Raw genomic sequence first — 22,179 nt, forward strand, 5'->3', positions numbered from 1 at the left:
ATTAATCACACCACCTACATTTGTGATGACGTTTGTAGTGATCAAAAAGTTTTGATAAATTCAGTCCAGCTGTCATCCCAGGCCCCTCGCCCCTGTCGGAGAGAATGTCGGATCCTCCGTGTGCAGCTCATGCAAAAGTGGAGATATTTGACTAAACAGTAGGCTAAACACACGTTTCTGCCAGAACTTTCGAAACAATATCTTACTCCAAGTATTAGGAATGAATATTGGGTGAGTACACTAACACTACACTCGCTGTGCGGATCATGAATAATGCACAAGACATAATCTCTAGGACTAGCTTCGGAGAGACCACAGGCGTTTGTTTCTGACCAACTTTTTGGTAACAAATTGTAACGCCATTAATACATATTCAGGTCTAGCCGCTAGATGGCACCAGAGCCATAGAGTAGGCTAGGACATGGCACCATGGATACATCCTGTTCAATGACGTCATATTAATGGGACAAAATATACACATACAAAAACAATCTGGTAGATAGTATATCTAGCTTAGAGTATAAGGTATCTAGACTAGTCTAGAAATATCGTTGTCAAATGAGGTCTTTACGCCGGTTCATGTAGCGCTACGAGATGGCGAGGATTTCCGTCAATTACATTTTACTGTGCGGACAAGTGCTGCTGCTGCTCACAGTGCTGCTGTTGCAATGTTTCGAAGGAATTCACTCTCAGAATTCAACTACAACAACATCGGAGCCACCGCCGCCTGCTGCTGCTACTTCGGCACAGGGAGCGACGGCGGTCCTCCCGTTCAGCGAACAGCCGCAGGAGAACATCACATTATATCATAGCAACAATAATAACAACGACGGAGGAGGACACGATGATAATAACGTAAGCGAGCAGTATGAATACAGACCCCCGTCTCCAGTCGTCCTCTGCAGTTATTTGTAAGTATCAAACCTTGGGTGTTAGCATTATCAGTTAGTCATACTATCTGTACACATGCATGTACGTAATGGTATTCAGACAGTCATTCAAATTTGCGTTCACACTTATTTATTTTCATCCATGACCAATCGATGGTATCTTCTGAAGACCGGAGGAGTTTGTTCTGTGTCAAGACCCCGTGGATCACGCAGGCAACAACAGCGCATATCTGGAGCTGGGCCACGGTTGTGTCGGGGTAAATAATTTGATCTTCATTCATTCATTCATTCATCAAAAACTATAGGCATAATATAGTGTACAATTTGTAGGAGTGTACAATTTACCAATATTTAAATTGCTGTATACGTTATTAAAGATGTAACAGCAGAAAATACATTTTCAGAGGTCAGGGTGTCAAAGGGAGAGAGAACTCTTACAGGATTTTTAGGATACAGGAAAAGTCTATACTATCTATTCACTACCGTAATATAGAGCCTTCACCTTTTAAATAAAACACTTGTTTTAACCAAAACAATACATACAACAGCGCCTAGTGGTGCCAATCCAATTTAATGTTACAGTTAAGCTTTGGACAGTACACCTAAAATCACTTTTTCTTAGATTTGAACAAAAATAATTGTGCCCTTGGCCCCTTTGTGATAGGGAGCAATATAGTACAACTTGCGTGTTGCCCATAGGCTTCTGGTTTCAGAGCTTTCTGCTGTTTTTGTAGCTATTTCTGTGTATTTCCATGGGTGGAAAAGAAATATTTGGCGGCATTCGAGTCATTACATATTTACAATTGAGACGGGTGGCGACTTGGTGACGAAGATGGAAGTCGCCATGGTTGCCAAGGTCGCCAAGCCGTGATTTATGTGGAGTATGCGGAAGTGCCGTTGGCGGCTGTGCTGTGCCTGTAGTCTAACGTCACTAGCTTCCATTTCTCAAATCAGCCATTACTCAAGGCTCATACATGGTCTGGATTTTCGGTGGTGGGGTGACCACCGAACTACAACATGATGTCACGAGCCGCGGTGAAGAGCAAACCACCGCCACCGCTCCAGCCCTTCTCTCTGTTTTTACTCACCACCGCTCAACGTTATTTCAGCTCCGGTGGTCAGCTCACCACCGGAGCGGTGGTCACCTCGCCACCGAAAATCCAGACTATGAATAGGCCTTCACTCCGTCCATCTAAAGGCTCATTCATAGTCTGGATTTTCGGTGGTGAGGTGACCACCGGAGATGAAATAATGTTGAGCGGTGGTGAGTAAAAACAGAGAGAAGGGCTGGGGCGGTGGCAGTGGTTTGCTCTTCACCGCGGCTTGTGACATCATGTTGTAGTTCGGTGGTCAACTCACCACCGAAAATCCAGACTATAGGCCTATTCATAGTCTGGATTTTCGGTGGTGAGGTGACTACCGCTTCGGTGGTGAGCTGACCACCGGAGCTGAAATAACGTTGAGTGGTGGTGAGTAAAAACAGAGAGAAGGGCTGGGGCGGTGGCAGTGGTTTGCTCTTCACCGCGGCTTGTGACGTCATGTTGTAGTTCGGTGGTCACCCCACCACCGTAAATCCAGACCATAGACTGTAAAAAATATGGACAAAGCGTTCCGCGGGTCTAACATGAACGTAAAATGAAGCCTGTAATAATATGGTAATTCCTGATGTAAGTCGCCATCTTTCTAGATCCGTTTTGGACCAGCTGGCCATTGGCTGGCTCCGTTTTGGACCAGCTGGCCATTGGCTGCCCAGACAACGAGGCGGGACTTCCCCCCTTCTTCTCCGTTGGTTTTTATTTTGACTCGAGTGGGAGGGGAATCCCGATCATAGACTGTAACGGTAGCCACGCCCCTCAGAACATACGCGATGGTTTTTTTTCTTTATGGTCATTTTTTTAATTAATGGGACCATAATTTTCCAAAAAGAATATTATGACATTAGAAATGAGACTTTAAACTAGTGACTGGAAGAAGAAAGTATTCATGACCATGTTTATTAAGGTAATACAGTCTAGGTGAAGTTGGGCCAAAATACATGGGCCTCTATGGAGCTATGGGGCTTTTTGGGTCCAGTCCAGCGCCACAACAGGCCATTATATGAACTACCGATTTCAAATGAGGCTTCACAAAATATCTGGCTGACTGCCCCCCTGATCCAGACTATGTATGAGCCTTATGAATAACGCTTTAGAAGTCTATTTATTTTCAGGAGTGTAGATGTTGTAGCCTCGACACAGCATAAAATCAGAAATGATCCCAGAACGTTCAATCACCACAGATGCACCCTATTGAGAGAAAACAGCCTTTGAAAACAGCGCAGCATCAGGAACTAGACGCCTGTGTTTCCTTCTTCCTTCTTCCGATTGGCTAGAGGAAAATTAGCAAGAGAGGCAACCTTTGCTTTACTTCCCGTATCTGCGCGAGGTGGACGGTAACATTATTAGGAGACGGGAAGAATGTTGGAGTCTATTCATTTCCAATGGGAGAATGAACGTGAACACAGCTTCTGAACCATTCCTTAAAGGGGGGATGACACGCACGTGATCGACCCAGTGCAAGGCATGTTGGGTTACAGGTGCATTATGGGAAGCAGAGTTTTATTTTAAATTATTTCTTATTAGCCAGGTGAACCTGGCTATACTGTCGATGTTGAGAGACTAATGACCTAGTCGACACTTCTTCATGATTGTCTGCCTCTAGTGCCTCCTAAGGGAGATAAAACCCATAGTCTGAACACTGCATCATGAAGCCGTATCTTCTAAGCCAATGGGAGATAAAACCCATAGTCTGAACACTGCATCATGAAGCCGTATCTTCTAAGCCAATGGGAGATAAAACCCATAGTCTGAACACTGCATCATGAAGCCGTATCTTCTAAGCCAATGGGAGATAAAACCCATAGTCTGAACACTGCATCATGAAGCCGTATCTTCTAAGCCAATGGGAGATAAAACCCATGGTCTGAACACTGCATCATGAAGCCGTATCTTCTAAGCCAATGGGAGATAAAACCCATAGTCTCTTTGCTGCACCTCTAGTCACATGCTTACGAGCTACATGATGTGTTCGGTTTCTGCAACGTGATATAGGCATGTCTAATTTATGTTTGTTTCATATAGATTTGAATTGGGGGGGCGTTCTTTCATTGCTGACGAGTAGGGAGACACAGCAGCTCTCCACAGCTTCTGTGTTTTCGTTAGCTTCCTCTGTATACTGGTTCTCTTCTCTTCGTCTTGACGGATTTATTATTTATTTATTTATTTGTTTCCTTATACGAGATTACTGAAATCTCAAAAAGGTGGGCATAATAAGCTTCGGCTTCAGCCCTTTCCTTTTCGGTCAACTGTATCATGACAACCCCTTTTCCTTGTATGTAATAATGTTGGATAAACCATGACCGAGACAAATAAACTATCTATCTATATCTATATATATATATATATATATATATATATATATATATATATCACCCATTCTTGAGATAAGGGACAAAACTTTTTTCAAACTAGATTTTTTTTTTTTTTAAGATACATTCAAATCAAATAGATGCATTTGTAGACACAGGTCTCAACTACCAATCTTGAGAAGGAACAGGTTTTTCGCATAACATTTCTTTCTAAAATGGGACATTTATGCACTTAATACCTGATTCTTGTCAACTCCGTCAGACACACTAAAATCCCTTTTAATTGAATTTGATAATTTCAACAATAATATAAAGTCCTCAGTTATCTTATAATGGCTTTCAGTAATCAAGTTAAGTAATACAATTCTTTTAATATTGTTTTGTTCCAATATCACACTATTATGAAATATCCAATTTCTCAAATCCGTCATTTCAAACTTTATTTTCAATATTATAACATGAAAACCATGTAAAAAAAAAAAAAAAACATCATTACGTATCATTTCAGTTGGTGTTTCAATACATAAGCACAAAAGATTTAACATTGAATTTTCTATTTCTTTGGAAATTAACAAAAACATCACGGGACGAACGTCTGACGGAGTTGACGAACATCTGACGGAGTTGACAAGTTTAACTGATTTAGGTTCTAGACCACCTAGGATCTTGATTCTGGTGACTAATCCCACATTTTCAAGGATGAGGAATACAGTGGTACTATTTATATTGGCCCTGTGACCATGGCAGCCATTTTCAAAATGGCCGCCACCTGCTGTTATTTTACAATAACTCAAGTTCTACACCACCTAGGATCTTGATTCTGGTGACTAATCATACATTTTCAAGGATGTGGGATACATTGGTACTATTTAGATTTGTCCTGTGACCATGGTAGACATTTTTCAAAATGGCCGCCAACTTTCTGTTATTTCCCAATAACTCAAGTTCTACACCACCTAGGATCTTGATTCTGGTGACTAATCCTACATTTTCAAGGAGGAGGAATACAGTTGTACTATTTAGATTTATCCTGTGACAATGGCAGCCATTTTCAAAAATGGTGGACCTGCTATTATTTTACCAATTTAGTCAGGGAATATTATCAGAATAATGTTAAATCTGTGAATACATTTCTTACCAATAATTTTTTCACCAATGTGTTTGTAAAGGTGTCTACTAACATATCCCACATTGGTTTCTATTGAACATTTTTGACAGCTGCTGAAAGTTGGGTACCATACCAAGTGGCTATGGCCAAACTAGGGAGTCTATGGCCAAACTAGGGGTCAAACCCCTTGGGCTAAATTCGGCCATATATCCACTTGCCCAAATGTGCTGACCTCATTTTGTGATGACGGCTATGGCCGTTTTCAGCCCAAGGAGTGTTCTTCGTGCATAGCTAATGTTTGGAATGCATTCAGAATCATGAAAACTCCCTAGTTTGACATTGGTGAAGAAAATTCTTGATAAGGAATGTATTACCAGATTGTATTAATATCCCCTGACTAACTCATCTTCTAGACCACCTAGACCCGACTTCACCAACAGAGACCCGATTGACAACTAAACAACAAGTTTGGACAGCCCCACCAATTAGTGTTACGGAAAATAGCAAGTGTCTACCCTAGGCCCAGAGGGAGACACAGAACTTAGATGCGGCTCACATGTTGCACGACTCCTCAACAAGCTGCCACCAGAGATGAGAGCTGAATTCTGCCGCACAATGCTCTGCGGCCCAGGAGCAACCAACACCATGTTGGAGTTCTCTGAGTGGTTGAAGCACGAGTCCTAGCCATATAGCCTGTGCAAAGGCAAACACCTTGAAGACCTGCTTGAGGTGAACATTGAGCAGTGAACAGTGAGCGAAAGACTGAAGACAGAAGATCTGCCTTCAGGACTATCAGGCAGGATGTGCAGACACTGAAGGCATCAGTGTCGTTCTGTGTCAACAGCATGTCAACCAAAGCAATGTTACCAAATCAAAGGAGCCTTCACCTCAAGTCACCTGGGGCTGGGTGAGAAATCGTATCCTGTATCTAGCCTCACAACTAAATACAGACACTTGGCCAGACTGCCGTTTGAAAGGGTTAAACCCTTCATCCTGATTGGGGAAGACCACCCCACCTAATCACACCAACCGAACAAGTGAGTTTGGGGCCTCCAGGTGGGCCAGCAGCCATCTGCACAAGACTGGGCTGGACCCTGCAGGAAAGCAATCTCCAGCCAAGACAATGTAAGTTGACTATAACAGAGCCCCAGAACACAGAGGTCATGAGAAGGATGGAGAAACACTGGCAGGAGGCCACCAAGATCAACGCCACACTGCAGTGGCCAGTGAAGTCAAACTGTGCGTCTGTACCTGAAAGGGACAAGTCAAAGGCCAGAAAGCCCACCTCCTTTTAATGTCCTGTCAGTAGCAACTCAACCTGCACCTGAAATAAGCCCTGACCCCTCCCAGAGAAAGTTCATCCTTGAAAATGTAATGATTAGTCACCAGAATCAAGATCCTTGGTGGTCTAAAACTTGAGTTATTGGTAAAATAACAGCAGGTTGGTGGTCATTTTGAAAAACAATGGCTGCCATGGTCACAGGACAAATCTAAATAGTACCACTGTATTCCTCATCTTTTCAAATGTATTATTAGTCGCCAGAATCAAGATCCTAGGTGGTCTAAAACTTGAGTTATTGTAAAATAACAGCAGGTGGCGGCCATTTTGAAAAACAATGGCTGCCATAGTCACAGGACAAATCTAAATAGTACCAATGTATCCCACATCCTTGAAAATGTATGATTAGTCACCAGAATCAAGATCCTAGATGGTGTAGAACTTGAGTTATTGTAAAATAACAGCAGGTGGCGGCCATTTTGAAATATGGCTGCCATGGTCACAGGGAAAATCTAAATTGTACCACTGTATCCCTCATCCTTGAAAATGTAGTCTTAGTCACCAGAATCAAGATCCTAGGTGGTGTAGAACTTGAGTTATTGTAAAATAACATCAGGTGGCGGCAATTTTGGAAAATGGCTGCCATGGTCACCACGAGACAAATCTGTGATGGCCCTATAGCCAAAAATGTTCCTTAAGGCATGCTCTAACTGTGTGCCAAATTAGAATACGTCCCATTATTCAAAAACTATAATTTTATTGTTTTAGGAACACTTTTGTCAACTCCGTCAGATACATGTCAACTCCGTCAGACACAAAACCTGACGGAGTTGACGTCTGACGGAGTTGACAAAATGTCATTTGTTTTCATCTTAACCCTCTGTAGTACAATGTAGCCATTTTGTTTTTGCTTCATTTGTTAGCTAAACCTAACCCTAAACTTTTATAATAAACATTATTTTGGAATTCTTAACAAAGATCATAATAATGTCCTGACGGAGTTGACATGTAAAAGCTGTGACCACCCTGATATCAACATTGTTTGTTTAAAATATCAAACAATTGAATGCTTGTCAGACCAGGTGCTCCACTGTTGCAACAAATACAAACGGGACTTGGAAAAGGAGTCTTCAGGCTAAATCTGTCGACAATATTTTCTGATTAATTTAAGACTTTTAAAAAACCTGACGGAGTTGACGGGAGACGTGGGACACACATTTGATATGAGATATCTAATGGAAAATATAAATTAAAATTATTGTGTATATTGTTTGCTATGTTGTTGACAATCTACTTTAATTTAGTATGTATATTTATGTGATTGTGACAGTATTAGACACTTTTTTTGCAGTTTGAAATTATGACCACTTGCTGGGGACAGGCTAAATACAGGCGTTTTTGGGTACAGTGCCTGCTTTTAACTAATTCAGATGGCATATGAAAACAATTATAATGAAATTAATGGCATAATAATACACAACTGTATTACATTTAACTTTGCAAGTGCTTTTATTTTTATTAAATTAATTTATTCTTAACAATAATAAGGCTCTTATGTGTGGGACATGTTTTTTCCACTTTTGTCCCTCATCTCAAGAATGAGTGATATATATATATATATATATACATTTCTCTGAGCACATATACACACACAGCTCCCAGCACCGTGTGTTCCCCAGCTGATCACTGCAGCCTTGCCTGGCGAAAGAGAAGTACGGGCAGCAGTAAATTGGACCCTAGATATTAATATCTGACGGCCTGTTTGTAAACAACTTATTCGTTTTAGGGGTAAATATATGCCATGAAGTTGCAGAATCTGTGTAACACTGTAACGTGTAACAGCTAGTTTTAATTTTTGTTTTCAGAAGTCGCATTTTCGAGGTGGTCAGCTCTCTGTGGCGTTGATTCAGAATATAATGATATGCACGCTCCAATTCTGTTCTCTCCCCCCACGACAACGGATAACCACGCCTACATTTTCTTTTCATTTCTCAATTCTGATCAAATATATGACGAGTGGGGGGTGTAGCGGCTCCTAGCCAGCAGAAATATGACAACGCTCCAACTGCTGTCTCAAAAGGGTTTTATTTCCCAAAGTTGACACCGTGAAAACTGTAACACAAAACATACAATATTCTCTTAACCACCATGAAATATGCAATGTAAATGTCTTTGTTGTAACTTGTTGGTCAATCATGACTTCCGGATTGTGGGTAAACAAACAAGATGAAACGTAAACAAACAAACAATCGACGAAACTACAACACTATTTACAAACACAGAGACCAACAACATGTAACGTACCGTGTGCGCCTTCTGCCGCTTCTTTTAGGAGCTACTATCGATTCTCTTATGTTTTGTTATTACGGACACTCTTTGTACCGTGGGAAGAGATCACCTCTCCCTGCAACTCAGTTGATCTGTCTGAGTTGCTCACACCGGTGCCATTAATATTGCTCACAGGGCTCTTCCTGCACGCCCTCAACACGTCATAATATGAACTGCATTCGAGACCAGGTACCACAAATGGCATGCACATACAATGTGTACCGAAACCTTTTTCCCATCTTGTATTTGCCAAAGGTAAGTAATAAAATAGAATAGACAATAGAAATAGAAAATAGAAATAGAAAGTTACAAATCCCATTGCTGGGACCGTTACACTGCCCCCAAAATACAGTGATTGATTACTGCCTGAGCTATTTAGGCTGTAGAAATCTGTATTTTCCTTTTTTAATTGAACCCAAGTGTCACATCATATATATGTTTTTTTTATTTTGACCTTTGAGCATCCCACCACACTCCAGCCTAGGTCAGTCTTGACTGCGTATGGCTCGTGATCTTCCCCATCTATTATCCTTCTTGGTTTCAGGGCCCTAGCACAGTCGTAACCAATAAGGAGACCAACAGGACAGTCCAACAATTCAGGCATTTCTTCAGATATGCAGTGAAGGTGAGCCCAGCGCTCCGCTGTTTTCCGAGTGGGAATGCTGTTTTGTTCCAGCGGCATGTACTCTTGAGTGTATGCAGGTGGCAAATCAATCATTTCTTGTGAGAAGTATCCTCTGACTCTTAGGCCAGTCACTCTTTGGCATTTGACCACTGAACCCCTGTCGGTCATTGTTGACAGTTTCAGTTTGACTGGCTGTGCTTCTGCTTTAATTGTCTCTGCTGTTTTCAATTCAATGAAAGTGTTACTGCTTTGGGTGTCCAGCAGTGCATACACTAAGGTTTCGGGGGAGGGGCCATCAACCGATGACAGCCACACAGGAACAATCATTGATGTACAATCCCCCTTATTTCCGGTCACGCTGCATGAGACCGTTGAAGCGGTTGCCTCTAGCTCTGCCGATTCTGCAGAGGGCTCCTCTGCTTCAGGAGTTTCTTCATGAAGCGGAGATGGATGGCTTCTTTGACAAATATTGCAAGTGGCCCGGTGGTTACACTGTCTATAGACGTGGCCAACTCTAAGGCAACCAAAACACATGTTATTGTCCCTTATAAATCCTTTCTTTTCTGTTAGTGACAATGCTGCAAATCTCTCACACTTGTAGATAAAGTGATTCTGCTTACAACAAATACAGCTTAATGGTCTTGCATTTGCTGGAGGTCTTCTATTGGAATATACAATCTCACTTTGAGTGTTTTGGGGGTTCTGGGACACTTCTGTTGATGTCGCAAAGACGCTCGCCTTTGTGTGACTTGGTTCCCTCCCAGAAGCAGATGTCGCTTTTTCGTCACAATACTTCAAAGCATGCAGGGAAGTAATAGGGTTGCACGCCGCTCGTGCTTCCTTTGCCACAAAGTCTGCGAATACTTGAAACCCTGGATATGGTCTTTTGTCATACAAGGCTTCAGTGACATGTTGATTCCAGCGGGTGGTGGCCCAGTCTGGAAGTTTTTTAACCAACTTCTGATTCTGCTCACAATCATTGAGGACCTGTAGTCCCTCCACGTAGGGCATTGCATGTTTACATGAATTCAGGAAGTCGCTGTACTCCCTTAATTTAAATGGCTCCCTTGGTCCAATCCTTGGCCAGTTGTTAATTTTCTCTCTGAAGGCCCTTTGCACCACGAATGGGTGTCCATATCGCTCGTCGAGGGCATCCCAAGCCTGGTTGTATGCTTCCTCGTCGCTTCTGTAGAAGGTGCCTTCCAATACGCACAGTGCTTCTCCACTGATATATTTTTTTAAGTAGAAAAGTTTGTGCACTGGCTTCGTGCAGCTTGATTCGATCAAGGCCTTGAAACAGATGCGCCATTCTATGTATTTTAGCGGATTGCCAGAAAACACGAATGGTTCTGGCGCTGGAAGCCTAGTCAGTGTCAAGGTTTCTTGTAGTGCTTGAACTAAGCTAATTTCATTAATTGTGGGCTCTTTATTCTCCGTGGATGCAGGAGGCGGGAGGCGCCTGGAGGCTTGATCGCCAGGTGAGCTAGCTTGTTGCTCGCCAGGATGACTTGGGAGCTGGAACTGCACTGCTGCTTCTGAGCCCCTTCCTTCGTTATTCCATTTGAGCTCTAGTTCCCTATAAGAGTTATATTCTGCCTCTGCAGCTTCCAGGTCTCTTTGTTTCTCCAGTTTCCTCAACTTCTGTTCGGCTGCAATGATTTCCAAGTCTCTTTGTGTCTCCAACTCCTTGATTTGCAAGTCTCTTTGTGTCTCCAACTCCTTGATTTGCAAGTCTCTTTGTTTCTTCAATTTTTGTGACTTCTCCTTTTCGACTGAGATTTCCTCATCTCTGTGCAATTCAGCCTTTTTTGCAGCCACTTGTGCTGCTAACTTTGCCATTTCCATTGATACAGCCTCCGAGGCTTGGCTTTCACGCTGACTGCCCCGTCCAGCTCTTGAAACAGTTGAGCCATAGACTGACCGGGCGTCTGACCTTTTCAGTAACTTGTAGACTTCAGCCTTGGCAGCCTCTGGGTCGAATTCTGTCGTCCCAGCTTCTTTTGAACGCCTATGCAGAAGTTCAACTATTTCATCGGCTGCCGAGACACAGGTGTCTACGTTCCTACGTGCATCTTGAGACGGGGTTGATATCGCCCTTAAACTCTCGTACATTCTTATTACGTTTGCTTTGCAATCCTCAATAGTTCCTACATGTTCAGCTAATTCAGTTTGTGTGCATTCCTCCTTTAGCTGTAGTCTAACCCACTGCAGTTCTAACTTGAATTTTCCGTATGCAGAGAAAAAATTCCTCCCTCTTTTCCTGCTGTCCTGATCTAATAAATCACGCATTTTTTCTGTTGGGTGTCTTTCCCTGCTTGAACGTCTGATTAATGCAGGTTTACCTGGTTGCTCAACTTCTATGCTTTCCAAACCAGGCTGAGCCAGGAGTTCATCACCTTTGTTTAAGTGCTCTTTCTCTGACCCTCTTTCTGACTCTCCACCTTCAGCAAGGGGAACAACCACACCCTCATCCGACATTGTTTTTTTTGTTTTTTCACAACAAAGTCTAAATAGAAAATAGACAAATAGATAAAAATAGAAAATAGACAAATAGATAAATAGAACCTCTTGTAGAGACACCTTAAAGAAATGAATTCTTATCACCAGCTTTGGATTACACTCTTTTCAAAACCTTTCCGCAATGAAACCCAGAATTTCTTTTCAACCTTTAAATGGAAAACCTCTTGTAGAAACACCAGTTTTACAAATGAATAAACCCTTGCAAATGTCTCTTAGAAAATAAAAAATTAGTAGAATGTCTCAAACTCCAACCTATATATTTTCCTCTTCCAAGAGTTCCACCCACCAAGACAGTTCAACCTGTCCTAGCGTACATTCCATTTCCTCTTCACCCACACAACATAATAGGCTTCGGTCTGACCTGTCACGTTACTCCTGCGCAACGAACGCTCTCCGGACAACCTCGGACCACCGAAAATGGAACAACGCCGCCTTCCCGTGGCCGTCCCGACCACTGCAGGCTCTGCCGCGTCACCCTTCCGCTCCTCAGGTCCACACTGTTATGCCTCGTCTGTGTGCACGACGTCCCCGCAGATGCGTGCTGGCTGCAGCCCGCAGACAGGCAGGGTGGTCCTCGATACTGGAAACCCCTCTCGACTCGCCGATCCTCCCGTGTTGTGTCGGTCTGGAACGCTTCGTCCCGATGATCACCGCCGTTACGAGGAGGAGGAATGGCCGACTCTGGACCTGCTCTTCTCTTCCTCTTCGGCGGTGGAGGCTACGTTTTCACTGTAGCGGCTCCTAGCCAGCAGAAATATGACAACGCTCCAACTGCTGTCTCAAAAGGGTTTTATTTCCCAAAGTTGACACCGTGAAAACTGTAACACAAAACATACAATATTCTCTTAACCACCATGAAATATGCAATGTAAATGTCTTTGTTGTAACTTGTTGGTCAATCATGACTTCCGGATTGTGGGTAAACAAACAAGATGAAACGTAAACAAACAAACAATCGACGAAACTACAACACTATTTACAAACACAGAGACCAACAACATGTAACGTACCGTGTGCGCCTTCTGCCGCTTCTTTTAGGAGCTACTATCGATTCTCTTATGTTTTGTTATTACGGACACTCTTTGTACCGTGGGAAGAGATCACCTCTCCCTGCAACTCAGTTGATCTGTCTGAGTTGCTCACACCGGTGCCATTAATATTGCTCACAGGGCTCTTCCTGCACGCCCTCAACACGTCATAATATGAACTGCATTCGAGACCAGGTACCACAAATGGCATGCACATACAATGTGTACCGAAACCTTTTTCCCATCTTGTATTTGCCAAAGGTAAGTAATAAAATAGAATAGACAATAGAAATAGAAAATAGAAATAGAAAGTTACAAATCCCATTGCTGGGACCGTTACAGGGGGGTGTCCTGACCCTTTAACATAACCTTTCTGTTCACTTCTGGGAAACCTTTAAAGCAGTGGTTCTCAAAGTGGGGTCAGGGGACCCCCAGGGGTCCTTGAGGAGGTTAAGGTGGACACCACTCCCCAGTCAAAATCAGTTTGACCACTTTAACCCTATATACATTGGCTATCAGATCTAAAAGCTCTCAATGTGTCACATTGTGATGTTTTGAAATATTTGGATAATGTTATATTTTAACAACACAAACTTGTATGTTTGTCCCTGGCACAATATACATCAGATATGGGTCAGATTAATTAATACATATCGCTGCTGTCGGGAAGAAACCACCTAACTCCATTTTTGAGGTTTTTGATTATTATTTTTCCATAAATCAGTGATATTGAACAATATTGTTGAACCAAGGAGAAGTAGTAAAAAGCGGGACAAAACCTCTTAACTCCATTGGACCCTCAAACTGTCTGCTAAAACGGCTAACTCCACCACTAACGTCTAACAGGGGATTCACACTATGGTCCCGGGTGCGCACTCGGGACCACTTGGCAGATGTTGTGGTAGTGTGAATGATGCGTACCGTTCCCGGGAGCGGATCGCCCAACCGTCCCCGGGACCGCATGGGGGGCGGGTCTCTGGACCGTTGAAGTGTATTCAGATACGGATCGTTCCAATGTGAATGCATGCGTACCTAAAGAAGGAAGTGGACTGTTTTTTTTTAAAGAACGTGACTTAATCTCTAGTCGACGAGCCAAGCCTCAACAAAAAAAACACAGCCGCTGCACGACGCGTAACACCAGCGCATTTCTCAACGCCGCCCGTCTCCTGTTGAATCTGCGTATACGCGCAGCACCGCAGTACGCGCTGATCTTATTCTGCGGACTACACGTGGCTCTTGGGCTTTGCTTGGCACAGTTTCCAAAGTAAAACAAAATAATAATAATGCTGAAGTAGAATCCATAGCAAACTAATACACTGGAGCACAGAACTGACTGACACAGTGAATAGCAGGCAGGCTGACAGTGAAGTAGTATAACGGCAAAAAGCCAAAGAGGCAATGCAATGCAGTGTGTCTGGATTTATTTGAGACAATGTCGCAGAGTTGATGGTCAGTGTCCGTGCGCGCCAGCCATCAAACAAACCGCCGTCTGGAGGATTAAAGTGTGTTATGCAAGTGTACCCGGTGCGCTGTTGAATCTCGGGCAATGTGAATCATGACCATCGGGGACCAGGCAACCGTATTCGGAAACGGTTCCAATGAAACGGATTCAGTCCGTCTCAGTGTGAATCCCCTATAACTGTAACGTCAAAGTCCTATTACTTTGGGCTACTGGTTGCCCGATGCAGAGGATCTAGTTCAGACGTGTGATGAAATTACTGATGTCCACACGTTGACTTAAAGTTCAAAAATGATATTTATTCACTGTAACTTGTATTAAATAAAACAAAAGAGTGTCAAAACCATAGAAATCAACAGCCTATGTCTCACAGTCAAAAAAACTATTGACTTCACATCAGCAACAACAGAGAATTCAATCAGGTCTCATTAAATAACCTGGCCAACCTTGGCCTTGACCAAGCCCTTGGAATGATGTCATCAAAAAACATAGAAATAAAATGAAAATAAATGGCTCTTACCAAACAATATATAAATCACAACACCAACTTTGATGAGGCATTATTGCTTCATCATATTCATTTCCTGAAGAATTTACATTTTTAATTTCCTGAAAAATGAACATTTTGGAATTAAGTGGTTTCTTCCCGACAGCAGACATTAATTTGGGCCCGGGTCCTTGACATAGCTTTAACCCATTCTGACCTGAGATCAGATTCATACGACGTTTCCGCCGGACACACACTGGTCCTGATGAACCCATTCTGACCTGAGATCAGATTCTAAAAATGTCAGTCGTTCTTTGATTTTTCAAAAAATAGCAGACCTACAAGCTCGTATCGCGCCACTCGGTGGCGCGATATGAGCTTGTAGATCTGCTATTTTTAAAAGTATGAAAATGGCATTTGGCATTGTCAATCATCATATTCCATTATGCCCCATTGGAAACAAGTCAATTAACACAACACCTGTGTAATTGATTGATTGAATACTTTATTAGCAGGTTTGTTTTGTTAACAGTACAGGTAGTACAGTCAAAGGTTATACTAAAAGGATAACAACAATCTGCAGGGGGCTTGTTTCCCTTGTGGTCCATTGTACTCAATTCGTCAGTTAAACATTATAATACATACTGTACATGCATATAGGCATATTGGTAAACTCACTAACTCTGTTGAATCACCATCAACGGGTATATTTACAGAGAAAGGAGGGGTGGGGTCGGGGGCAGAGGATGCAAGGTATTCAAGGAGTTAAACTATGTATTTGTATTTTGAGGTCAGACATTTGTTTAGTTTAGTTTAGCCTGACCTAAGCAGAGACATTTCTGGTCTAGAGGGGCGGGTCGCGCCTCAGAAATGCGCGCACCCTGATTGGATCTCATCGATCTGTCCGTCACCCCCGGCCCCTCCTCTCCCCCCTAGTGCAGCGCTACGTCACATCATTTAGAGCGACGCCCACCCGGAAGGGTTGACTCCCACTTTTAGACTGGTTCAGCCCACGGCTTTTTCCAGGCTTTCATCTTTCGCGCAGACGAAATGAAAGCCTGGGTATCGAGGCTAAGTTTAGTTTTGAGTTTGTAGGGAGTCGAGATCTTTAATGAGTTTTGGTAGATTATTCCACATTATAATTATAATTTATATATATGTCATATTTTATAATGCAATGTATTGACCATTGTATAGAATATTACTGTAGATTAACAGTGTGCTCAAAACCATCTAGAAAGATGAATCTTTTCATCCGTTACACATCTCACCTCTTGTCACCTCTGTGTTTAGTGGGGAGGCCAAACTCAGAAAGAAGTGAACCACACACCAGTTATCTGCACTGCCCTGGATAACATTGAGTGTGCTGGACCCAGAGAGTTCCTCAGAGGCAATGTGCCCTGCATCAAGTAAGTGATGTCATGCTGGTTACACAAAGGGCTTCATGTATAGTATAGAATAGTATGTAATAGAGCTTTACACAGGTCAAATATGACCATGACAATTTGGGACGATTCAGTCTGACAAAAGGACCTGGACTGGATTTGAGCTGTGAAATTTGTTCAGAGATCCGATTTATTCTGAGATTTTACAGACCAACTAAATAAATACCCTATGCGCATTAGGTAGTAATTTATTAATGTTTTCTTTCTTTTTTCCTGTTATATTTTGCAGTGACTGGCCTTTTTAAAAGCGTTGTCAGGTTATCGATTAGTTGATTACCTGACATTTCATCTTTTGTCTATATGAATAAATGTGACTGTGACTTGACATGCCATTTTGTTTACAGTTACAATCCAGTATACATTATTTTTAATAATAAATTAAGACGCATATACAGTATGAACAGCTATGTAAGAGTTCAAGGTGACACATACAACACACTTATAGCTTTTCACAGCTGCTGACACTGCTTCTGTGTTCCCATGTGTGATCACAAATCACACTTGGGTTTGGGAACACAAAAACTGGGTGCTGTATATTCTCTCGAGACTCATATGATGATTATGACCAGCTACAGTATGTACACTGATCTAACAGCTTGGTTTCTATTGCTTCTTTAGCTGTCTGATTTCTCTCTTTAGTTTTGCATTGAGAGTGATAAACCAGTGCTTAGGAACTGAATGAATAATAAACAAATCAAATGTTCAGGCACCCCAGTGACTTGGTGTGTTTACCACATAATTGTTGTTTTGTGCCCAGTGTAGCGTGCTGTCCCCTCTAAATGCTCCTTTCCTGTCGTTGTGCTGTTAAGTGTTAATTGATGCAATACAAAAAAATACAAAAATCTTTGTATTTTCAAACTATAGTCTAGTTAACCCTTCTCCCCCAAACCAATAAGCTTCAGTTAAATACTTAATAAATAAAATAATGGTAGCCATGTACTCTTGATTAATTTGGAATCAAATACTGTTGAAAGTATGTGGTTGATGTTATTTGACCACTAGATGGCAGTATTGCCAAAGATACTACTGCCATTTGTCTGCATTCAGTATATGCACCAGCAGTTCTCTTGGAGTGAGGGGGTTTATAAGAGGACAGAGAGGGTGCTCTCCCTACGGCAGCTGACCAATCGAGGGAGTTTATAAAAGGACAGAGAGGGTGCTCTCCCTACGGCAGCTGACCAATCGAGGGGGTTTATAAGAGGACAGAGAGGGTGGTCTCCCTACGGCAGCTGACCAATCGAGGGGGTTTATAAGAGGACAGAGAGGGTGGTCTCCTTACGGCAGCTGACCAATCGAGGGGGTTTATAAGAGGACAGAGAGGGTGGTCTCCTTACGGCAGCTGACCAATCGAGGGGGTTTATAAGAGGACAGAGAGGGTGCTCTCCCTACGGCAGCTGACCAATCGAGGGAGTTTATAAGAGGACAGAGAGGGTGGTCTCCTTACGGCAGCTGACCAATCGAGGGGGTTTATAAGAGGACAGAGAGGGTGCTCTCCCTACGGCAGCTGACCAATCGAGGGAGTTTATAAGAGGACAGAGAGGGTGGTCTCCTTACGGCAGCTGACCAATCGAGGGGGTTTATAAGAGAACAGAGAGGGTGCTCTCCCTACGGCAGCTGACCAATCGAGGGGGTTTATAAGAGGACAGAGGGTGCTCTCCCTACGGCAGCTGACCAATCGAGGGGGTTTATAAGAGAACAGAGAGGGTGCTCTCCCTACGGCAGCTGACCAATCGGCACAAGTTAAAAGTGCCACTGCACACTGAACTAGCATCACAAGTGACCTCGCTGTAATAAGGATTGTCAATGTCAAACTTTTTCCTTTTTTTAAGGATTTACTGTTGAGATACGAGAGAGAGAGAGAACAAAACAGACTTGAATGGCTGTGTACTAAACATTGTGAGGATGGTGTAATTGTAAAGACAAGCAATTTGAGCAGATCTGAGCCCTCCGTCTATTCCCTTTTTCCCTTTAACAATCGTCAGTCAGAACATTCAGTTCGTAGCACATATTGAACAACTCAGCAGACTGGGGATCTTAATTAATACAGGCAGAGGCTATTAGTTGCGAACGCAGTGAGCACTAACTATGACAGCAAGGGCTGAATGTCTGTGTGTGTGTGTCCCGCTGTTACACCACCCGCCCGCCACCAGAGGGCGCAGCTGTATCACACAAAACACACACACGCACTCACACACACACACACACACACACACACACACACACACACAACTTAACTTAAAAAAAACTTAACTTAAAATGAAAAAGAAAAAACTTAACTTCAAAAAAACTTTAAAAACACTTAACTTCAAAAAACTTAACTTAAAAATAAAATCTTAAAAAAACACAAAAGTGAAGTTTAAAAAGAAAACCTTAAAAAAGTATGTAATTTATTCTAATTGTTATTGCCATTTACGAGCTGCGTTCGCTTCCCGCGTTTGCGCGTCTTACTTGTCATATTTGACTGTATATCTTGGTCATTCTGTGGTCAACTGAAGATCCAGTGGATTTACTGTTGCACTACTGCAGTTAGGTTGCTTAATTTGTAGTCTAGTCTAATGAGGCAGTGTCTTTTGAGGCAGAATAATACATTGAAATTGCAATATTTCCATTCAACATATAGAAGAAAAATACTATACAAACTATTCTGGAGCTGTACAAAATGTCAGGTCTACAAATCCAGTTGCAATATTAGCATAAAACTTGTAATCTGATTATTTTGTCAATATTATGCTTGGTCGGTGTCTGTATGCGACTGTTGTATTTTGCAGTGACCAGTCTTTTTAAAAGCATTATCAGGTTATTGATTACCTGACTGGTCTCATCAATATATCTTTGTCTATATGGTGCATATTGTCTGTCTGCAAACCTAATTTCCCTTACTTCAGTTTTGACCTGAAATACGATTAATTTAATTTAAGTAAACTGAAACTGCTGCTTTGTTTGTGTCTATTGTAGATACACAGGCCACTATTTCATCACAACCTTGCTCTATTCCTTCTTCTTGGGCTGCTTCGGAGTCGACCGCTTCTGCCTGGGACACACCGGTACGGCTGTGGGCAAGTTGCTGACCCTGGGAGGGTTGGGCATATGGTGGTTTGTCGACCTCATACTGCTTATCACTGGTGGGCTGATGCCTAGCGACTACAGCAACTGGTGTACCTACTACTGAGGCCGAAACATAGCCACAGGCAATAGACTGGTCACTATCAATCTTCCTTTGACAACTAGTAGTGGTGTTCAGTCATGTACTATGGAGGACTTAAGGCTCATACATACTAGACTGGATTTTCGGTGGTGAGGTGACCACTGAACTACAACATGACGTCACGAGCCGCGGTGAAGAGCAAACCACCGCCACCGCTCCAGCCCTTCTCTCTGTTTTTACTCACCGCCGCTCAACGTTATTTCAGCTCCGGTGGTCACCTCACCACCGGAGCAGTGGTCACCTCACCACCGAAAATCCAGACTATGAATGAGCCTTAAGAGTTTTTACACAAGTTGATCACTAATTAGTTCCCCCTCTTTGAGGGGTTTGTGTACAATGAAAACCTACTCTTTAACCTCCACAACACACGTGTCTGGTTGTTGCCTGGCAATATCATAGCTAGGCTTATGTCCTCTATAGGCTGTTTAGATGGATGAATGTTGTACTTTATAATTTGTCAAATGGGTTCAACAAACAAAAAAGAACATACTACTGTACACTGATTAGGCAGCACACCAAGCAAGTACAAACATGGCACACCATGATGCATAGTAATGACACATCTAGGAAATTACCGGAATCTTTAGTGATATTATACCGGAAAAAGGGCAAAGTTCTTTACCCTTATGGTGTGTTCACAAGGGCAGATGCAAAGATGAATGGGAGTATCATTTGGAGCTGCAGCTACATGCATCATTGCGTCTTTTCTTTGCATCGTCATGTCGCTTGCTTCCACTGACAATGAATGGCCGTGTGAACGCAATATAAGGCCTACCAAGACTAATTCAAACTCCCGGTATAATGTAATTAATCGAAATACTTGAAAAGTTATTTAATAACGAGCCAGGATTTGGAATGGAATATTTTTTATTTTACGTATCACACTGAATCTGATGCGTTAAACCAGACCATTGAAGGACAATTCAACGGGACATAGTGATGATTGGATTTGCAACCTTTCTGTACCTTTTCTGTCCAGTCACTAGGGCACAATGCCAGCAGCCATATGCTATAATGCTTTAGGATGGATTTCACATTCTCATAATTCCACTGTGATTTCTCAAACCCATTGAGCATAGGCTAAATAAATAGGAGAGACGGGTGAGACAAATCTGTGTTTTCCATTCCCTGTAATCATTTAGCCATTCAACTAGAATCAACTTATGAGAGGGACAATAACTAATTAGATAAGACCACACCTGCCAATACCGGTATTTAAGTGGTGAGCCCATGTTCTTGGCAAGTGATATAATTCTGTGCTGATGATGTCATCCTTACAACACAAATTCAGTTTAGGTTATTGTCTCCGGTCTCCACCTGTAAACTGTACCATTGCATACTGTACTGTTGTTACACCAGAAGTGTAGTGAACACCCACTGGAGGAGGTTCTATTCATAGCTGTAAAAATCTAGATACCGTAACCTCATTGGCCGCTGCAGTTCATTGGAGCAACCTGTATCTCAGGGAAGACGGGGTCAAACGGAAGTGCTCGCTCGCTGCCACTCAAAGTGACTACTGGCCAATCACAGCGCGTCTTTTCCGGAACTTGTCAAACAATTCAATTCAAAGGCTTTATTCGCATGAGAAAACAAACGTTTACATTGCCTCTGATTGGCCTACCGAACGTCCCCTTCTGTGACGTCACAGAAGCTTGCCTTTCCCCGGGATACAGACGCCCCAGAGCCGAAAGAGGAGTCTACCTTTCTATGTCTTTGGTTCTACAGTGGCCCCTTTTCCACCGGTTGTTTCCCAATGGGAACCGGTTCAGTTCTTTTTGGTTTTTAGTCCATGAGCCAGAGCTCCAAAATTGAAACGTTAATTATGAATTGAGTGGGCAAATCACCATGAAACTTCCCCAATTGAGTACTTACACGAAGACAATGATTTATTGTATTACAAATTTTACATTTTTGAATATGCAAATGAGGCATTATGTAGGAAAATATGCAAAATAATCGAAAATATGAAAAAGCTACTACTGTGGAAGGGTTATCATGTATTTATTTACTTGTATTGATCCTATAAACAATTTAATATAGTGTATAGTTCGTCCACAAATGTTGGACCTCTGGCTCATGGACTAAAAACCAAAAAGAACTGAACCGGTTCCCACTGGGAACCAACCGGTGGAAAAGGGGTCAGTATGTGCCAGGGGTGTTAGTCCTCCATTTTGCGGATATATGGAGTTGCAACCTTGTGCTTGTAAAATGTTGTACATAATATTGATCTACTCCAAATGCTGATTTGGTTGGTGTTTTATATTTTAAGTTGAATGTATTCAACTGTTCATTATTGTGTATTTGTTTTGCCTCATGTTAATGTTTGAAACATTCTGAAACCTATTCCTTTGGACATAAAACATATTTTAAGTTAATTGATCTCCAATGTTTTGTTGTTG

The 22,179-nt window shown here is 42.3% G+C and overlaps 1 protein-coding gene across 1 annotated transcript; it reads left to right on the plus strand.

The window, feature by feature from the left end:
* The first annotated feature begins 470 nt into the window (after positions 1-470).
* tm2d2 (TM2 domain containing 2) lies at positions 471-20,067 on the plus strand. The gene is made up of 4 exons (XM_083784338.1): positions 471-911; positions 1,060-1,147; positions 16,424-16,539; positions 19,531-20,067. The coding sequence occupies exons 1-4, from the start codon at positions 595-597 to the stop codon at positions 19,742-19,744; spliced, it is 735 nt and encodes a 244-aa protein (XP_083640464.1). The 5' UTR covers positions 471-594; the 3' UTR covers positions 19,745-20,067.
* Positions 20,068-22,179: the final 2,112 nt, after the last annotated feature.

This window comes from Protomyctophum parallelum (assembly GCF_964188405.1).
Source record: "Protomyctophum parallelum genome assembly, chromosome: 15".
NCBI classification, from domain to species: domain Eukaryota; kingdom Metazoa; phylum Chordata; class Actinopteri; order Myctophiformes; family Myctophidae; genus Protomyctophum; species Protomyctophum parallelum.

Bases quoted from the DNA above. Each gene is read 5' to 3' on its own strand.
- tm2d2 (XM_083784338.1), top strand. From the start codon at position 595: ATGGCGAGGATTTCCGTCAATTACATTTTACTGTGCGGACAAGTGCTG. The intron at 1,148-16,423 runs GTAAATAATTTG...CTCTGTGTTTAG, and splicing joins TGGGCCACGGTTGTGTCGGG to TGGGGAGGCCAAACTCAGAA. The intron at 16,540-19,530 runs GTAAGTGATGTC...TGTCTATTGTAG, and splicing joins GGCAATGTGCCCTGCATCAA to ATACACAGGCCACTATTTCA.